Raw genomic sequence first — 15,562 nt, forward strand, 5'->3', positions numbered from 1 at the left:
GGTGAATCCCTAGTCCCGCGTTTGCAGCATTTTCTCGCCTCTCACACCCACCACCACAGGTCATAGTCTCTATGTACTAACAAAATCGACTTAAGAAAAAGTAAAATCCCGCTATCAGCGCGCCGTGGTGCTGTCCCAATTAGAATACATTGATAAGTAAATATTGTATTGTGTATGTATCGATAACGGTAAAGTACCATTTCATTATAATATACGTAGTGTTGTCAGATATACTTATCTTTCTTATTGATATTTGGATATATTATTTACTAAACATTCGAGCGCAGACCGAGCGTTGCCGAACAAATATTCTTTTGCACGAAACGCAGTCTACGAAGAACAGTCCGCGACTCCACCGAGCGTACTGACTCCATCTACCCTTCACTTTGTGCACGTTGCCATTAGAGCAGAAGCCGGGGCAGAAGCAGGGAGTCGGGACGTGGTCGGGACGGCCGCTCCGAGTCGAAGAGGCTTTGCTCGCAGTACGCCATGCGACCGTAGGATGGCGCTATTCACGAACATACACTCGATTATTAAAACGACGAGTTCTGGTGGAAACTTTTATTGCCTTGCATAATTACAATGTTGTTATAAAATTTTAAAAACCTTAATGTATATATGTATGTATTGAGACCTTTCGAGGGACGGCATGTGACAAATCCATTCTTAAACTGAAGTGTTTATAGGACACAATAGTATATCACTTGTTTCCAAAAAATAATTTAGCTTTTTTTTTAATTTTTAAGTTTAATAAGTTAACTTTCATTATCTGATGACAAAGATGAATTAGCAAAATAATATTTTTTTTGTAAAACTTATTTTATAATAATTATATTCCTAGAAAAATTTTTAAAAAAATGCAACAGTACCAACAGATTACAAAATGGCTATGGTAAATATTAAAAAAGAAACTTGAACTACAACAAAGTAGGACCATTGTCCCACTTTATTGTAACTGTTAATTCTACTCGGCCACTATTAGTTTAGTTCACTATTCTCAGTTAGCTTATGCAAAAACATGCTCTTTTTGTTCATACAAACCGGCCATCTCCGTCGACCGACGTGTCTGTACCTCTGTCAGGCTGATCGGGAATCTGCGAGTGCGCAGTGCTACGAGAACTCTTTTAAGAACTTCTCCTGGAAATTCTTGAAAATGTCGAGCATCTCCTTGAGCAGTTTGGGCTGCGGCAAGATGGTAGTGCGAAAATGATATGTACCCGGCTTCTGGCCGAAACCGGAGCCCGCCACGACGCAGATGCCTGTGCAACGTAATCATCATACATAACGCACAACGATACAACATATAGCATTAGTGATTGTGCTACTGGACCGCTTTATTAATTGACCAGTAGCCTACTGCTGAACCTACCGTAGTTTGTGACCGCTAATCGCCGCGAATGGCGTTCGAATGCGTCAGTCACTGCTCGCTACCGTAAGTTAGACTCTAACCGATTACACTGTGTCGCTACGGCAATTTACGAAACAGCGGTCAAACAGCCGGCGCTAAGCGCGTGTAAGTCGCGCGTCGAACACCTCCATGTAATGAATGAAAATTAACCACCAACCGGTCTCCTCTAATAGTTTGAAGGCGTAAAACACATCCGCGGCTTTGTTTTGCTTTTTTGCTTCCTCGATCGCCTTTTTCGGTATTTCGAATCGCGGGAACGCGTACATGGCGCCCTGCAATTTAAAACAAAGTACACATGGTAAATGAGCACTATCATTGAAATATGTCACGTTTAGTGGACAAACTGGTCTAGTAAACAAAGGTTGTCAGAGAAGATTGCGATTATTGCTCTTTGGTGAGTAATATAACATAAATATTTGAGGTCTGTCGACGGACTTTTTTTTTAAATAATAATTAACGCACACACTCATAGCCCCGCACTAGGGAAACCTTTTATCGGTATTGTGTCACGGATGCCATGCAAACGCACGTAGAAAAGCACAAATTACACTCAGACTCACGAGATAAATAAATGTAGGCCATATATATATTTCCCCCGGCCCGGGAATCATAGTAGTAGTCTAAACGGAGGTATAAACAGGGCATAATCAAACTTATCATCCCGGACGATACTCCGCATGAAATGAAATAACATTTTGTCGCGGTTCATAGTTCTGAGAGCAACCAAATCCAAACGAATACGCAAGGAAATAATGCTACACTGCTTACCAAAAAAGCGGGCTTACAGGTCTTTCGAGTATGTTAGATATTAAAGTAAGAAAATGATAATGCAACAAAATGAAATAAAAATTATTTGGTAAGTTTAAAAGCATTTCGGTGCGTAGTCTTATTTTGTTCTTACTCGTTCCAACAAAAAAGTAATCTCGATTGAACTATCTTTTATCAAGCAATATTTACAAAACCAACAATATTTTTTTTGTATCGTATCGAGTGTTGCCTCCTCTTGCAGAGATGACTTCAGTAATCTTTTTATGATTTCTTGGGGAACACGTTCAAATCCGGCCGTAATAACAGTTTTAAGCTTTCAGATATTCTTTAGGGTTGGATGTAAAGCTCTGATACGCCGTTTTAGAACGTTCCACAGATGCTCAGTGGGGTTACGGGCGAGAATGCGTGCTGGCCGATCCAAACGGCGAATCCGTCCTCGGTCAGGTAAGCTTCAATTTCACCCGCTCGGTGTGCGCTCCAACATTATCGTCCATTAAGACGGCAGCAGCACCCGTGTCGGGTAGTGCACTATAATTATGTTTGTGATAGTTATCAAAAATAGAATTTCCCTGATAATCGTTGTGCATTATTGAGAGAACCATTTTCAATGAAAACTAACTCCGTACAATCTTCAGAAGTTAAGCCTGTCCAAAACATAACGTCCTCTCATGTATGGCGTAACCTCTTCAAAACATACGTCTGCATAACCCTTTCCAGATCTCCCCAAATTTCTGTGACGTCAGTCCTCACTAAACAATGATATTTTTTGACTTCGTCAGAAATACTCCACAGGGATCCATGTCGCTCAATTTTAGGCAAACCTCAACCTTACTATACGGTGCCCCCAGTAATTTAGGCCCCCTTGTCGATCTTCGGCTGTGTATCTCAACCTGACAGTCCACAAGCTAACACTTCCATCTCACTTGTTTCAAGATTTCGACAGACTTCCGATTTCGTTAAACTTAGCTTACAATATATCGGTTGTCTTTGGGTTCAGTCATTCAGTATCCTTTTCAATGTCCTGTATGAAAATCTGAAGCAACAAGAGTGAAGACAAACTTTCATAGTTTTCTAATAGGTGAAAAAGACGTTAAAACCAAAAACAGAAGATCTGTAACAAAAGCATAGATAAATTAAACTTATATCAAAAATATTGGATTGAATGGAATCTATAAAAAAAAAGGGATACGATTATATATTACACACGATATATAGTAAATATAAATAATAACAAATAAATAAATAAAATAAACAAATCATTTATTGTCTCAGAATAACATTTTTTTTAATTTAAACATAGCAAAGAAGTCAAAACAAATTAAAAAAACAAAACAGTGAAAACAGTAAAAGTAAATTGAGACAAAAGGCATGGGCTCAGCCATAGATATAGAAAAAAGGGGAGATATGTAATGACGCTATGTAAGATCGGGTGCCGATGTCGCCACTTTTTAGCTTGAGTGCAATTCAAACTTAACGCTCTATTATCTACTACCATAACTTAAAGATTTTGATTGGGTAGGGCTTAAAACGTGAAAACGACGTAAAACTATTTTAAAAATTTAACAAAATTAAACTTACAGTCACTTGAATAAGAGTTATATTACAATATTTCAGTATTGTTTTCATCCTGGTTCAGCCATTCACCAATAGGTGGCGTTTTAACAAAAATACAACTAGTACATAGCTAACTATTACACGTTAGATGGCGCTGAAACTCATTTTTCGTTACACTAAGAACTCACGGAGCGGTTTTCACCCGCGTCTGCCGCGGGACCGCGGCATCAGTAGAATGTAACAGTTAAGTATGTAAAATTAGTAGCACATTTCATGGCGCGTTTCACGCCTGTAGTGGTGACGGTTGTTTGCGGTTGCCGCGGCAGGGTACTAGAACGCGATAACATACGCGCTTGGCGGCCGTCGTCGCCCGCACACTTTGGCGGTCGGTGCAGGGGCACGCAGGGTGAGTCAAAGTCAAAGTCAAAGATTATTTATTCCATAGGTAAAATAAATTTACACTTGAAAACGTCACATTTAAGCTACTGCTCGTTCACTACGCTGACCTCCCTGAGAAGAACGAGCAAGAAACTCTAGGGATTGCTCTTTTCAAATAAACTTAAATGCGATGGAATACACTTTGAATCAAATTTGTGTGGATTCTGGAGCCATGTCGTCTTTCCATACATCTTTATCTAACACGTAGTCTTCAATTTTGTAATATGATTTTTCGATTAAAATATTTTTAATGTAGTTTTTAAACTTAGGAAATGATAAACTTAATATATGCTCCGGAATCTTATTGTAAAAACGTATACAGTTCCCCATAAAAGAGTTGTTTACCTTTGTTAAACGAAATCGTGATACCATGAGTTTGGACTTAGCTCTAAGGTTATGAGTGAGTGAGTTCTCTATTAACCGCGCGACTTGCAATTAACTTCCACTAACTTTGCGATCCGTTCCGCAATCGCAACGGTTTCGTGCCCACAACCGCGGCAGCTATGTGCTCGCACGAACTTGCAGGGTCGTGAGTATTGAAATAAAACCGCTGTCTAGCAGCACCGGCGGGCGCGGATGGAAACCGCTCTGTGAATTGTTAACCTTATTAACCTTTTTGAGTTAGTCGATCGCAGTTTAGCTCATTATACTAACAGTACAAGGTCGCCTTAGAAGGGCGTTTATGCATAAATGCCGATTGAAGTTCATCAAACGGTCAATCCGGTTTTAGGCGACATATAGGTAAAATCGTAAAGAATCATCGCGCTAAAATGTTACCGACGCAGATCTATTTTCCAATAATTAAATGAAATTAGCTTCCAAAAAAATATGGGGGAAATTTGAATTTGAAATGTTCGGATTTGAGCTCGTAAGTAAATATTGAAACGCATTTTAGAAATAAAATGATGAGCTGCTAGCGTTTCACGCATAAAAACGAGGCGGGAAGTACGCACCCTGACTTCGTTGCACTTGAACCCGGGCATGGCGTTGAAGGCGTCGGCGGCCAGCTTGGCGCGGCTCTTGAGCGACGCCAGCACGGCGCTCTTCTCGCCGAGCCAGCGCTCGTGCGACGGCTCGCCCGGCGCCGGCGGCTTCGCCTGCGGCACACGAGCGGTCCCTCGACACTACGCTACCTTCCGCCACGTTTCCCATGTAACCTTTTAATAACGAACTCTACGAACTGAGCGACTCGACTCTTGATAATTACATATTTCTACTCTCACGCGTGAATCACACAATTTGCACGGTCGCCAAGACGCTATCGCGGCAGCAATTGTCTTGTTCTGACACTTACGACGCAGTCCATTCCGGCCTGTCCGAGTGAGGTGGGGCACAGGTTCGAACTGATGGCCTTGAAAAGATGCGCCTGTACGTCTTTGTCCATGTTCACCAGCTCCATCCAGCCACCGCGCAGCCCGCACTCGCCCATGTAGCCCTTGCTCAGCGACATGAACGACGCCACCTCCATCTCCGAGAATGGCGACCCCATCTCCATCATGACCTACAAGTTATTAAGTGTGAGTTCTTTTATAGTCAATTATAATACTTTGTTGTAAGGAATCTTTGAAAAAAGATTCCTTAAATCAATGGCATATAAGTAGGTATTATGCATTGACTTACAAATAAATGGACGTCGGGTCCGCGCTAAAAAGTGTCCGAACTTACAGGGCGTTAAAATCGTATACAGAGCGTCAAACACGCTTTAGTCTTCGTTTGTTTGACTGACAGCGCGCTTGTCAATGGTGCCGTATTGTGTAGTAAAACCTTGTAAACATTACTCAACTAAAGTGAAAAACAGGGTGGTATATCATATTTTCAGTAAGTACTATATTGTGTTATCATAGTTATCATTTAAAAGTGTTATTTTATGCACTAGCATATATAGTATTTAATTTATATTTAAATTAGTCGTAAATATAAATTACAAAAGCAATCAAAATAATCAAATAGCTGTCTCTTTCCGACTCATTGCTTGCGTAAAAGACTGAACGAAACCCACCACGTCAATTTGAATTATTTGAAACACAAAAACGTTTGAATTATTTAGAACAAAAATTGCAAATCGCTTTGATGCTAATGTTATTATTAAAATGTGTTTTAATACATGTTAGTAATACTTTCAAATATTGTGGTACTCTTTCTACGTCTCGGGGTTACGAATCAGAAGACCGAAAAAACATTTGCCCGAAATAACCTTTGCATGAATTTCCGTAATCCCGAAAGTATTTTTGTAGGTTTGTCGGGAGAAATATGCGTATGGCCTACAATTATTTCTCTCGTGAGTTTGGGTGTAATTTGTGGTTGTCTATATGTGTGTCCATGGCACCCGCGACACAGGGTTTCCCTAATGCGGGGCAATGTTGAGCGTGTGCGTTATTATAATTATTATTATTAATCAGTACCTAAGTGTTTATTTTTGGAAAGCGTTTCTCTTGAATGAAAAATGAGCAATCAATATCGCGCATTTTAATTTTGTAATTATCTCACAGCGGCAAATACCCTACTGCCGTCATAGCAGTACTTTTTCATGCACAAGAAACATTTGCAAGAACTATGAGCAGTACGACTATGCCTGTTGACGGAATCAACCGTCGTCAGTGATAAACCGTAATAATTATATTGATTCAATGTAAGCACTACGGCATATAGAAAAGTGGTGACGTTTTTGAGCGCAGTATAATTTCAATACTATGCACGAACTTAAGAAAAATTAAGAAAATGGTAAGAAAAGAAAGGAAACAAGAGCTGATGCAAGCTTGATAAAAGACCATAATATTAAAGCTTTGGTATGTGATTACATCAATGAGTGAACAAAAACACTGCATAATAATACAAATAGTAACAACCTTGATAGCCTAACGATTTGCACTGTGGGCACGGGATGAGAAGTTCCCGGGTTCGATACCGGTAGGATCAATTTAACAAATTAACTTTTCTAAATGGTTCTGGTGTTGGTATTCTATTGTAAGACAATCGCCTGGTTTGAAACTAGGGAGCTCTCTGTACATACTACCCTTGAGTATCAAAGCAACAGAATCCCAGAGCAGAACCAATTTACAAAAGTTAATTTCCCAAATTGGTTCTACTGGGAATCGAACCTGGGACCAAGAACGATGGAATTTATTCCGGGGCACAACTCAGAACACCCAGGCCAAAACAACTTTCGAAAAGTTCACATTTAGTTTTATAGTTGATTGCGCTGATTTTTTAAGGTTTTTAAAAAAATTCTCGAATAACTCGAGAAATCGGGTACGAGAATTCTCGGAACTCAAGAAAAAAAAGTCAGACACCCTAGCTCGTAATAAATGGCATTGTATAAAATTCAACATTTACGTATAAAATTTATTTATAAATAATAAAGGCTACTCCATTACACCCGTGTTCAAGTAGTTTTCACTATACACATGGTGCATTTTGGTAAGTTTCCAGTGGAAGCTGAATATGGTGTTTTTTGCGCCTTTCAATTGTTGCAAGCAAAATTAGGCAGTACTGCAATGACATTACAATTTAAATTCAATGTTTTAGCTTTTTCATATTCCTTTACATGTCACTACGTTTAAATAGGTTGACTTGGGACATTTTTTCGAGGTTTTTGTATTAGACCCGTCGTCCATTTATTTGTAAGTCAATGGTATTAGGTTAGTTTTTAGAGAAATCTAAAAAGCAAGTTATTCAACACCAAATGTTTTTTCTTTAAAACCTAACTTAACCGAACCTAATCGTGTCTTTGCGATAAACATCCAACATACCCTAAAAGAACAACGGTTTCATATAATTCGGTTTTCGGTGTAATGAAAATTCGAACAAACGTTATTTCGGAAAAAAATTCGAGTTTGTGATAGGTTACTTTTTTAAGTACAACTAGAAACTTCAATATTAAATTTTTTTAAAGTCAATGCCACGATATTTACTTAAATACCTATTTCTTTCAAATTTTTTTTTATCTAGTGGCGGCACGAACAGTCGTGTGCCTGGTTAAGAGTTACCTACTGTTGCAGTGTCATTTAAAGCTTTCAATCACAAAGACCTGAGGGGCACTGCCACTGAGACATTAAAGTTGACCGAATAAACAGTGGCGCACACCATAGATGTAGAACCGTTCACAGGGTAATTAATAGATTCAGGCGTTACTTTGCGGAAGTCCATGTTAATAAAAATGGAAGTAAATTAATTTGCTACTCCGAAGAGACTCTTCCGCCGAGCCGAGCGTCGAGCAGTTCACAGCCCCTGAGGATGCCTCGTGGAAAGGCGAAAGACGTGACAGGTTTAGAATATGCGTTATTATTCTAAGGTGACAGGTATATTTTTGGTGGTGGCTTGTGACTGTAGTTGCGCTTATGTTCTTTATTTTATTAATTTTATGCAGGGGGAGGGTGGGATAATTAACTGCATGAAAAAATATTCAACACAAACGCAGCAATTTTGCACGATTTAACCTTCACCGGGTTGGCGGAGTAGAAAATTAATTTACTTCCATTTTTATTCGTTCACATGGTGTTTGTCCTGCAAAAAAAACGCACACAGCTCTATACGTTTATCGAATACGCAACTTGTCAAGCAAATCGCATGAACTTTTACGTATTCGGTGTGCAGTGGCGCATAGTGTTAATGCATCTCTTTCACACGGCACGAAGTTATACGTTTTTATCGAATTGTCACCAAACAAGCGGCGTGTAGTATTGAAGTATCTTTTGGAAGGAGAGAGCCACGCATAATTTTATTAATACAAAACGACCGGCGAATCTTCTGTGGACAATGATTTATTGATATCTTTAGTGGAACAAAGACCCGTTTAGTGGGGCAAAACTATGGAATTGTATAAAAATCGCGTTGCACCTCAAGCGCCTTGGAAAGAAATATTATATATAAGAAAATTATGGTGGTACAGTACATCCGACAGCCGTCTGAAACAATTACTGTGAAATAAGTAATATTCGACAAAATTAAAAGACAAGTATCAAGTATGAAGCTTCATTCGCATCACGCGTCTTTTCATTTGGTCAAGTATTGCTTATTTGGCAGTAATTGTTTCGGACGGATGTCGGATGGAGATCGAGAGTAGACCCCCAGAATCCAGATTTCAAAACAAGGGAAGAGAAAATAACACAAGCGTACGGTACGCTGACTTCTATGCCAATATAAAAGTGCAACAAAGCGTGGATCTATCACGATGTGCAGGACAATGCCGTGTGAATGAAGCCTTAGTGTTTGACGGTGGTGGTAGAACTTCCGAGCTATTAAAACTGCATAAGATGATTATGTTTGGACATGGTATGTTAGTTATTGCATGTATCATACGAGTAGATTGTATTGCAACGACAACCCGATAGTGGTTCCAATTAGGCAGCGTCCAAATAGATACCATCACTCACCTTCTTGAAGGACACAAACTTCATATCCGAAGGGTAGACATTGTCTTGGTACACCTCGTCAGCGAATATGAATAAATTGTGCTCCTTCGCGAACTTTATTATTGTCTTCACGTTGTCGGGTGAAAGCACCTATAACATTATCACCAACAATTGAGAACTAAACTCACGAAGCGTGACCCTTGTCGCTTCAAGCACGCCTTTATTCGCTTGATGTTACTGGAATGTTTTGATTACATGTAGTAAGTAGGGGGTTGTTCTAACCGAGCCTGTAGGGTTCCCTGGATTAATGACGACGATGGCCCGAACTTGGCAGCGAGACTCGGCCTCTTTAATCGCACGCTGCAGCTCGCTCACATCAAGTGCCCAGTTGTTATCCTCGTCGAGGTAGTAGCCCACCGGTTCGAGGCCGAACTGCGCGATCGACGCCGAGTACAGCGGGTATTGAGGGATCGGGATCATAACGCCTGCACGAACACGCATACCACCGTTGTATTACATGCGATTTTGTGTCTTTTACACCAGCACTTTAGGTATAAAATATTTAACTTATTTTACTATCTAATAGACTGTCTATGTCTGTTTTATTGGCGGTTTATGTACGATAAAAGAGAATTGGTGAGCACAAGGTTTGTACCTGATTTCTTGCACGGATTGTTGCAGAAGAGCTCCATGACATACTTGATGGCGGCGGAGGCGCCGCCCGAAAGGCAGATATTGTTGAAATCGGAGTCATACCCGTCGCGGTTCTTGATGTAGTTGGCCACGTTCTTACGGATCATGTCGATGCCGTGCGAGCCCGTGTATGCGCCCGCCGACTTGCCTCTATACGTAATTTTACAACTAAATTGATAATAGGAAATGAAACTATTTTTCCGGATTTAAATCGCGTATACTTGTTTTTTCAAACAAACCGACGTTTCGGGCCCTTTACAGGTCCCATGGTCACGGTTGTCAGTCAACAATGTGTAACAATCGCGAAAACCTAAGAACTCGATAAATTAATAATGATTTGTCTCAATTTAGTATTTACACATTTTTCATTCTCACGATATCAATTTTACCTATTAAATCTACTACTAACAACAAGACTAACCTGACAATAACTCCCTGCGGTAACGTAGTGGACTATACATCCAAATATAAATGGAGATTAGACCCACGACCTGTAGATAAAGGTATCGATGTGTGCAACAATAACTGAACAAACCCGCATGCGTTTAATATGTCTTGGGCCCTCTTCTTGACGTCGTCGGGAACGTTGATACAGGATATTAGGTCAGGATAGATGACCAACGCCAGCACCTGTAACGATCACGTCAACAAAAATAGATAAAACATAAGCAAAAGTACCGCAACTTTTCTCTTGTGCACTAACTACATACAGTGCCTCTTTTACGATTTAAACCTCTGAGTGGCACTGCAACTGCTATGGACAGGCGCGTCGCTTACCACCAGGCGCACAACTTGTTCGACCCATTACTTGATATTATAAAAAACAGATTTTCGAGAACATGCATAGAATAATTTTAGTCCGAATGAAGAGTATAGGTACAAATAATAATATAATACGTATGTGTAGATAATACCGTTTATGGATCAGAGATCATCGTAATCAGTTGAATAGAACGTACCTACTAAATAAACGCGTGTCTTGTGCGACATCGAAACTTGCGTGAAACCGAAAATCCAAACGCGCTACGTCTCCGTCCATAGTAGTCGCAGTGCCACTTTAAATCGCGCACAGCCACTGCGCTTGTCACCATGAGACAAAAATTGACAAGTCCCATGTGCCTGCAGTTTCACCAGTTCACTTACGTACCCTTCAAAACCGGATCGCAGTAATGTGAGCATTATTGAGCTTGGCGGCGTACATTAGTAAGGTGGCAGTATTTCCCTGGACGAACTCTTTCACATGGAGCTCTACTGCTACTAAATAATGTCACATAGTCAAAACATATCACATCAGTTAAGAATCTTCCATTGTATATAAAAGATATGGCGAGAACGTACGAGACGCCAAAACCATGCATAAAATAACGCTAAATACGTACATTCTGAGTTTAACCGCGTTATTACGTAACGTTAGTTTTTGATCAGTCAGGCCATAGGTAGGTAACTGCCGATGCCGGCCAGAGACGTCACAAAGAGAGCCCAGCTGCGCACACGGTTTTAGCGCGAATATGTTGAGGAGACAAATAAAACACCAGATCTACACTGAAAACAACGCAAAGCCCGTTGTTTTCAGCGTTTTTCGCAACGATATTTTCATAAGTCACAAATACATTTAAGCTCTTCACACAAACCGTTGGATCCGATGGTGATAATTCCGCAATATCAATCAAATCGAAATGTATCTATATTACAACTAAGTAACAATATATTGTAATGTAAAGTTTTGTTAATTTAAAAAAGCAGAACGTCGAACACATTCAGTCTAACGTTTATTTCTGGTTAAAGAAATACTTAAAATTTTCGGAATTGGTTTAGTAAATTCATTGCTTAGTTTAATTAATTTATTAATTTTTCTACATAATTATTCATAATTTATTACCCGCTTACAAAATGCACCACATTTAGGTGCCAAGTTTTATTGAAATCGGTTATTTTTTAATATAAAAAATAAGTTCGCATTTGACCTCTATCTCACCTGATGGAAACCGATGATGAGGTGGACATTGTAGCATGCACACATAAAGGAAAATGGAACCGGATTCACCCCCTAATTTGTCACACTTAGAGATGAAATATTTTCTTAAAATTTGAATAGGACCACTACAGAGGTAAAGGGGGTTTCAATAAAAAAGAATCATCGAAATCGGTTCACAAAATAATGTCGAAGTAATCGCGTAACATAACATGGAAAAGTGAAGTAAAAATACTAATTTCCGCACCCTTTAAAAGTACAAGTTTTCGAACAACTGTGAAAAAGTTGAAAATATTTTATTATAGCACCAAACAAATTTTGTTTTCGGCATAAACATTAAAAAGAGATAAACGGTTAAAATTTTACATCTGTTCTAGCTTGGATCTGAGTGTGGTATTGTACCTGTCCTGTTGTCTTTAAACATTAGGTACACTTTGAAGACATATCACGGAGTCCCCAAATGGCATTGTGCCAGTATAGGTGATTCCACTTAGGGGAAACCCGTGTCTGGCAGCCAAATTTATACAAGTGGATGTAATATTTAAGTGTTGTAAGTAATATTTAACTACGCGTTTGATTTAATTTACAGTCCATTATGTACCTTCTACTACTTACAACCGAAACAATATAGTTAACGAATAAACTGCAAAGATGGGTCAAAGGAAATAAAGGGTAGGCACCATACCTGTCTAATAAACGTGATGGGTGTCTGGCCCATCGCGTGGCAGTCACCGAGGTTCGCCTTGATCACTTGCTTGAAAGGCTTTTTGGAGCCCTGCAACAACGACATCTGTCAACTCCGCGGCACGCAACATAAAAGTAGGGGATTCGAACGTAACATTTGCACGATCCAAGAAGTAGTATCAAGTAGTAGGTGGCATAATATATATATAGATTTCAGCAACGTCGTAACCCGCAACGTCGAAACAGTCTCGATCCACTTCTATTCCCACTTTGTCGGGTCTATGCCCTGACGCCGCTCTTGCACAGTAAGGTCGAGTCATGACTCGATGGGTGGTGCTCAGATGCGCACGAACCTTGGCGAGCTCGGCCTCGAGCTGAAGCGCACGAGTCACCAGCGGCCCGCGCACGGCGTACTGCAGTTTCACGATGTTTTGGTTCATAGACTCCATCGAAAGGACCTTGGTCCTGCTGAGCAGCAGCAGCGGCCGCCATGGCCTTTGGCGTGGCCAGCACGCCCTCCATATATGCTTTGGCGCCACTATTCTCGGGCTCCTCTGAAACCTTTTTCGACGCTCATTTACCGTGTCTCCAGATCCTTTGTGATCTATTGCTGGTTTCAGTTCGATTTAGTAAAATCTAATTAGAATATGAACATTCAAAAAATATTTAATATTATTATTTTGGTGGGTTTGGCTTCTGACCCACTGAGGATAAAATATTGTAAAAAATTATGGCGATCGTCGCTAGTGTCAATGAAAATCCCAAAACTATTTTGTTTTCTTGCTCGAGCGAGAGACATTTAAATTGGCTACTAAATGTCAGTTTTAAACTAAACCTCATAGAGAAACAAAGAAAAATTTTATTGTGTTTGGTAAAAAGCAAAAACTTTTCACGACAGTGTTCGTTAGGTAGGTTGTTGAGCACAAAGTATGTATACCTTCAAATCAATAGTGTGCTTTTTAGAAAAAGGCTCATAGCCTGACCATAATCGAGTACGATGAGTAGTCACAGTGGTCATGTTGGAAAACCTTTTCGCTGATATCCCTTCTATGTAGGTTGAGACCCTGGCTTTACAGGTCAAAATCCATTGTTGTCATTTAGTTAATTAAGTTTTATTATAAAATTATTTTAAGGATGTTTTACTGTCCGCGTTGGAATAAGAGTGTGACGGTGTGACCTCCTTACACCGTCATCTCACCTTTTTGTATCGCCTCTCTCCGCTTGTATCCTATCATTTTTTTATTTTACATGTATTTAAATTTTAAATTTGAATTGTTCCATCTTCCTTCACTTTCTCATTTTGTTTTCGTACCACGGTCACTCCCTGGTCGACCGCCACAACAGTCGGGGCCGTTTCAAATTCTATCGCGTATAATCGCTAATTTTGGTTCTTTACTACGTTTATAATCATTAATTAAGCTAAATCATGTGTAATAATTTATAAGTCTACAGCCTTCATGTCACATCATTCATTCATCTCATCTGTAATTCAGTTACTCGGCCCATTTAGGGGTAAGTGCCTTTATTAAAGTGTAGGGAGTGTTTTATACGGTTGTACCTGTTTTTTTTTTTAGATTTACCTTTATATTGCTACAGCCCTTTCTTTTAACTTTACTTCTTTAATAAATTTGTGGACCGGAAGTTTCCCGTTTCATTACAACCCTTTCAAGAGTATTCCGGCGGCACCTTTTCTCAAGTTCAACATAGTTTCAAGACTTACTTCAGTGGCACCATTAGTCAATTTAGTGAACTACAGCTCCTACCTTAGATCTGATTGCACCCAGAAAAAGCCGTGAATTAATCGGTTCTAATCGTAAAACAAATTATCGCAATCAGATTGGTTCTTTAAATTGACTAATGGTGCCTGGAATAAGTATGGAAAGCACGAAACCGGTTTCTGTTACTGCCACAGGACACAGTGAGAGCCGCCGAAAAAAAATTTTGTATACAAACATGTATTTGTTGTTCTGTGGTCACACAGCAAACCGTGGTTGCGAAGCTCAGTAATGGCTACCGGGCACAAGTCACCGGTCGCTATTTCGGACTGGTAACATTCGGTGCTTGAATTCCCGTGTGTTTCGTCAGCATCACACGCCAGACGTCGTAGAAGCAACGCTAATTTCACACAAGAGTACTAAAAAAACCGATCTCAAAAGTCATTCATCTCCTAGTTTACTATTTTTAGAGGGCGAATATTTTCTTCAAATTTAAATGGGACCACTTCTGAGGTACCCTCTTTCCAACAAAAAAAGAATCATCAAAATCGGTTCGCAAATGGCGGAGTTATCGCGTAACATACATACAAAAAAACCAGTCGAATTGAGAACCGCCTCCTTTTTTGAAGTCGGTTAAAAATAGAATATTCAATACGAGTTGCCCGGTTGCTCGTATCCAACACAACACACTGAAGTGTCGTTTGCGCGTCGCCTTAATCAAGTTTTACTTTTAACCGACTTCTGAAAAAGGAGATGGTTCTCAATTCGACTGCATTTGTGTATGTGTGTGTTTGTTGCACTTAGGAACCGATTTCGAGGATTCTTTTTTTGTTGGAAAGGGGGTACCAAAGTAGTGGCCCCGCTCAAATTTGAAGAAAATATTTCACCTCTAAGGAGCGCAAATTAGAGGGCGAATCCGGTTTATTGGATTTTTCTGTGGATATTTCTTTCCGGTATCGGTTTTCAATAAAACTTGGCT

The 15,562-nt window shown here is 39.8% G+C and overlaps 1 protein-coding gene across 4 annotated transcripts; it reads right to left on the minus strand.

Annotated features, from left to right (window-relative positions):
* Positions 1–746: 746 nt before the first annotated feature.
* Positions 747–14,840, minus strand: LOC113236172 (alanine aminotransferase 2-like). 4 transcript variants are annotated; one of them, XM_026472182.1, is made up of 10 exons: positions 14,822–14,840; positions 12,870–12,959; positions 10,748–10,842; positions 10,175–10,362; positions 9,802–10,004; positions 9,541–9,669; positions 5,463–5,669; positions 5,122–5,265; positions 1,566–1,680; positions 747–1,259 (listed from the first exon to the last, which is right to left on the minus strand). In XM_026472182.1, the coding sequence occupies exons 2-10, from the start codon at positions 12,900–12,902 to the stop codon at positions 1,111–1,113; spliced, it is 1,263 nt and encodes a 420-aa protein (XP_026327967.1). In that variant the 5' UTR covers positions 12,903–12,959; positions 14,822–14,840; the 3' UTR covers positions 747–1,110. The 4 variants fall into 4 exon arrangements, 3 of the variants coding, with proteins under 3 accessions (XP_026327967.1, XP_026327966.1, XP_026327968.1); XM_026472181.1 differs by lacking the exon at positions 14,822–14,840 and adding an exon at positions 13,222–13,667; XM_026472183.1 differs by lacking the exon at positions 14,822–14,840 and adding an exon at positions 13,024–13,135.
* Positions 14,841–15,562: the final 722 nt, after the last annotated feature.

The sequence above is a fragment of the Hyposmocoma kahamanoa genome, unplaced genomic scaffold, assembly GCF_003589595.1.
Source record: "Hyposmocoma kahamanoa isolate Upper Pololo Valley unplaced genomic scaffold, ASM358959v1 89, whole genome shotgun sequence".
NCBI classification, from domain to species: domain Eukaryota; kingdom Metazoa; phylum Arthropoda; class Insecta; order Lepidoptera; family Cosmopterigidae; genus Hyposmocoma; species Hyposmocoma kahamanoa.

Excerpts from the sequence above, each read along its gene's own strand:
- LOC113236172 (XM_026472181.1), bottom strand. The coding sequence starts at position 13,317 with ATGGAGTCTATGAACCAAAACATCGTGAAACTGCAGTACGCCGTGCGC. Across the intron at positions 10,005-10,174 it reads CAATCCGTGCAAGAAATCAG|GCGTTATGATCCCGATCCCT; the intron begins GTACAAACCTTG and ends GTGTTCGTGCAG. Across the intron at positions 5,266-5,462 it reads AGGCCGGAATGGACTGCGTC|GCGAAGCCGCCGGCGCCGGG; the intron begins GTAAGTGTCAGA and ends CGTGTGCCGCAG.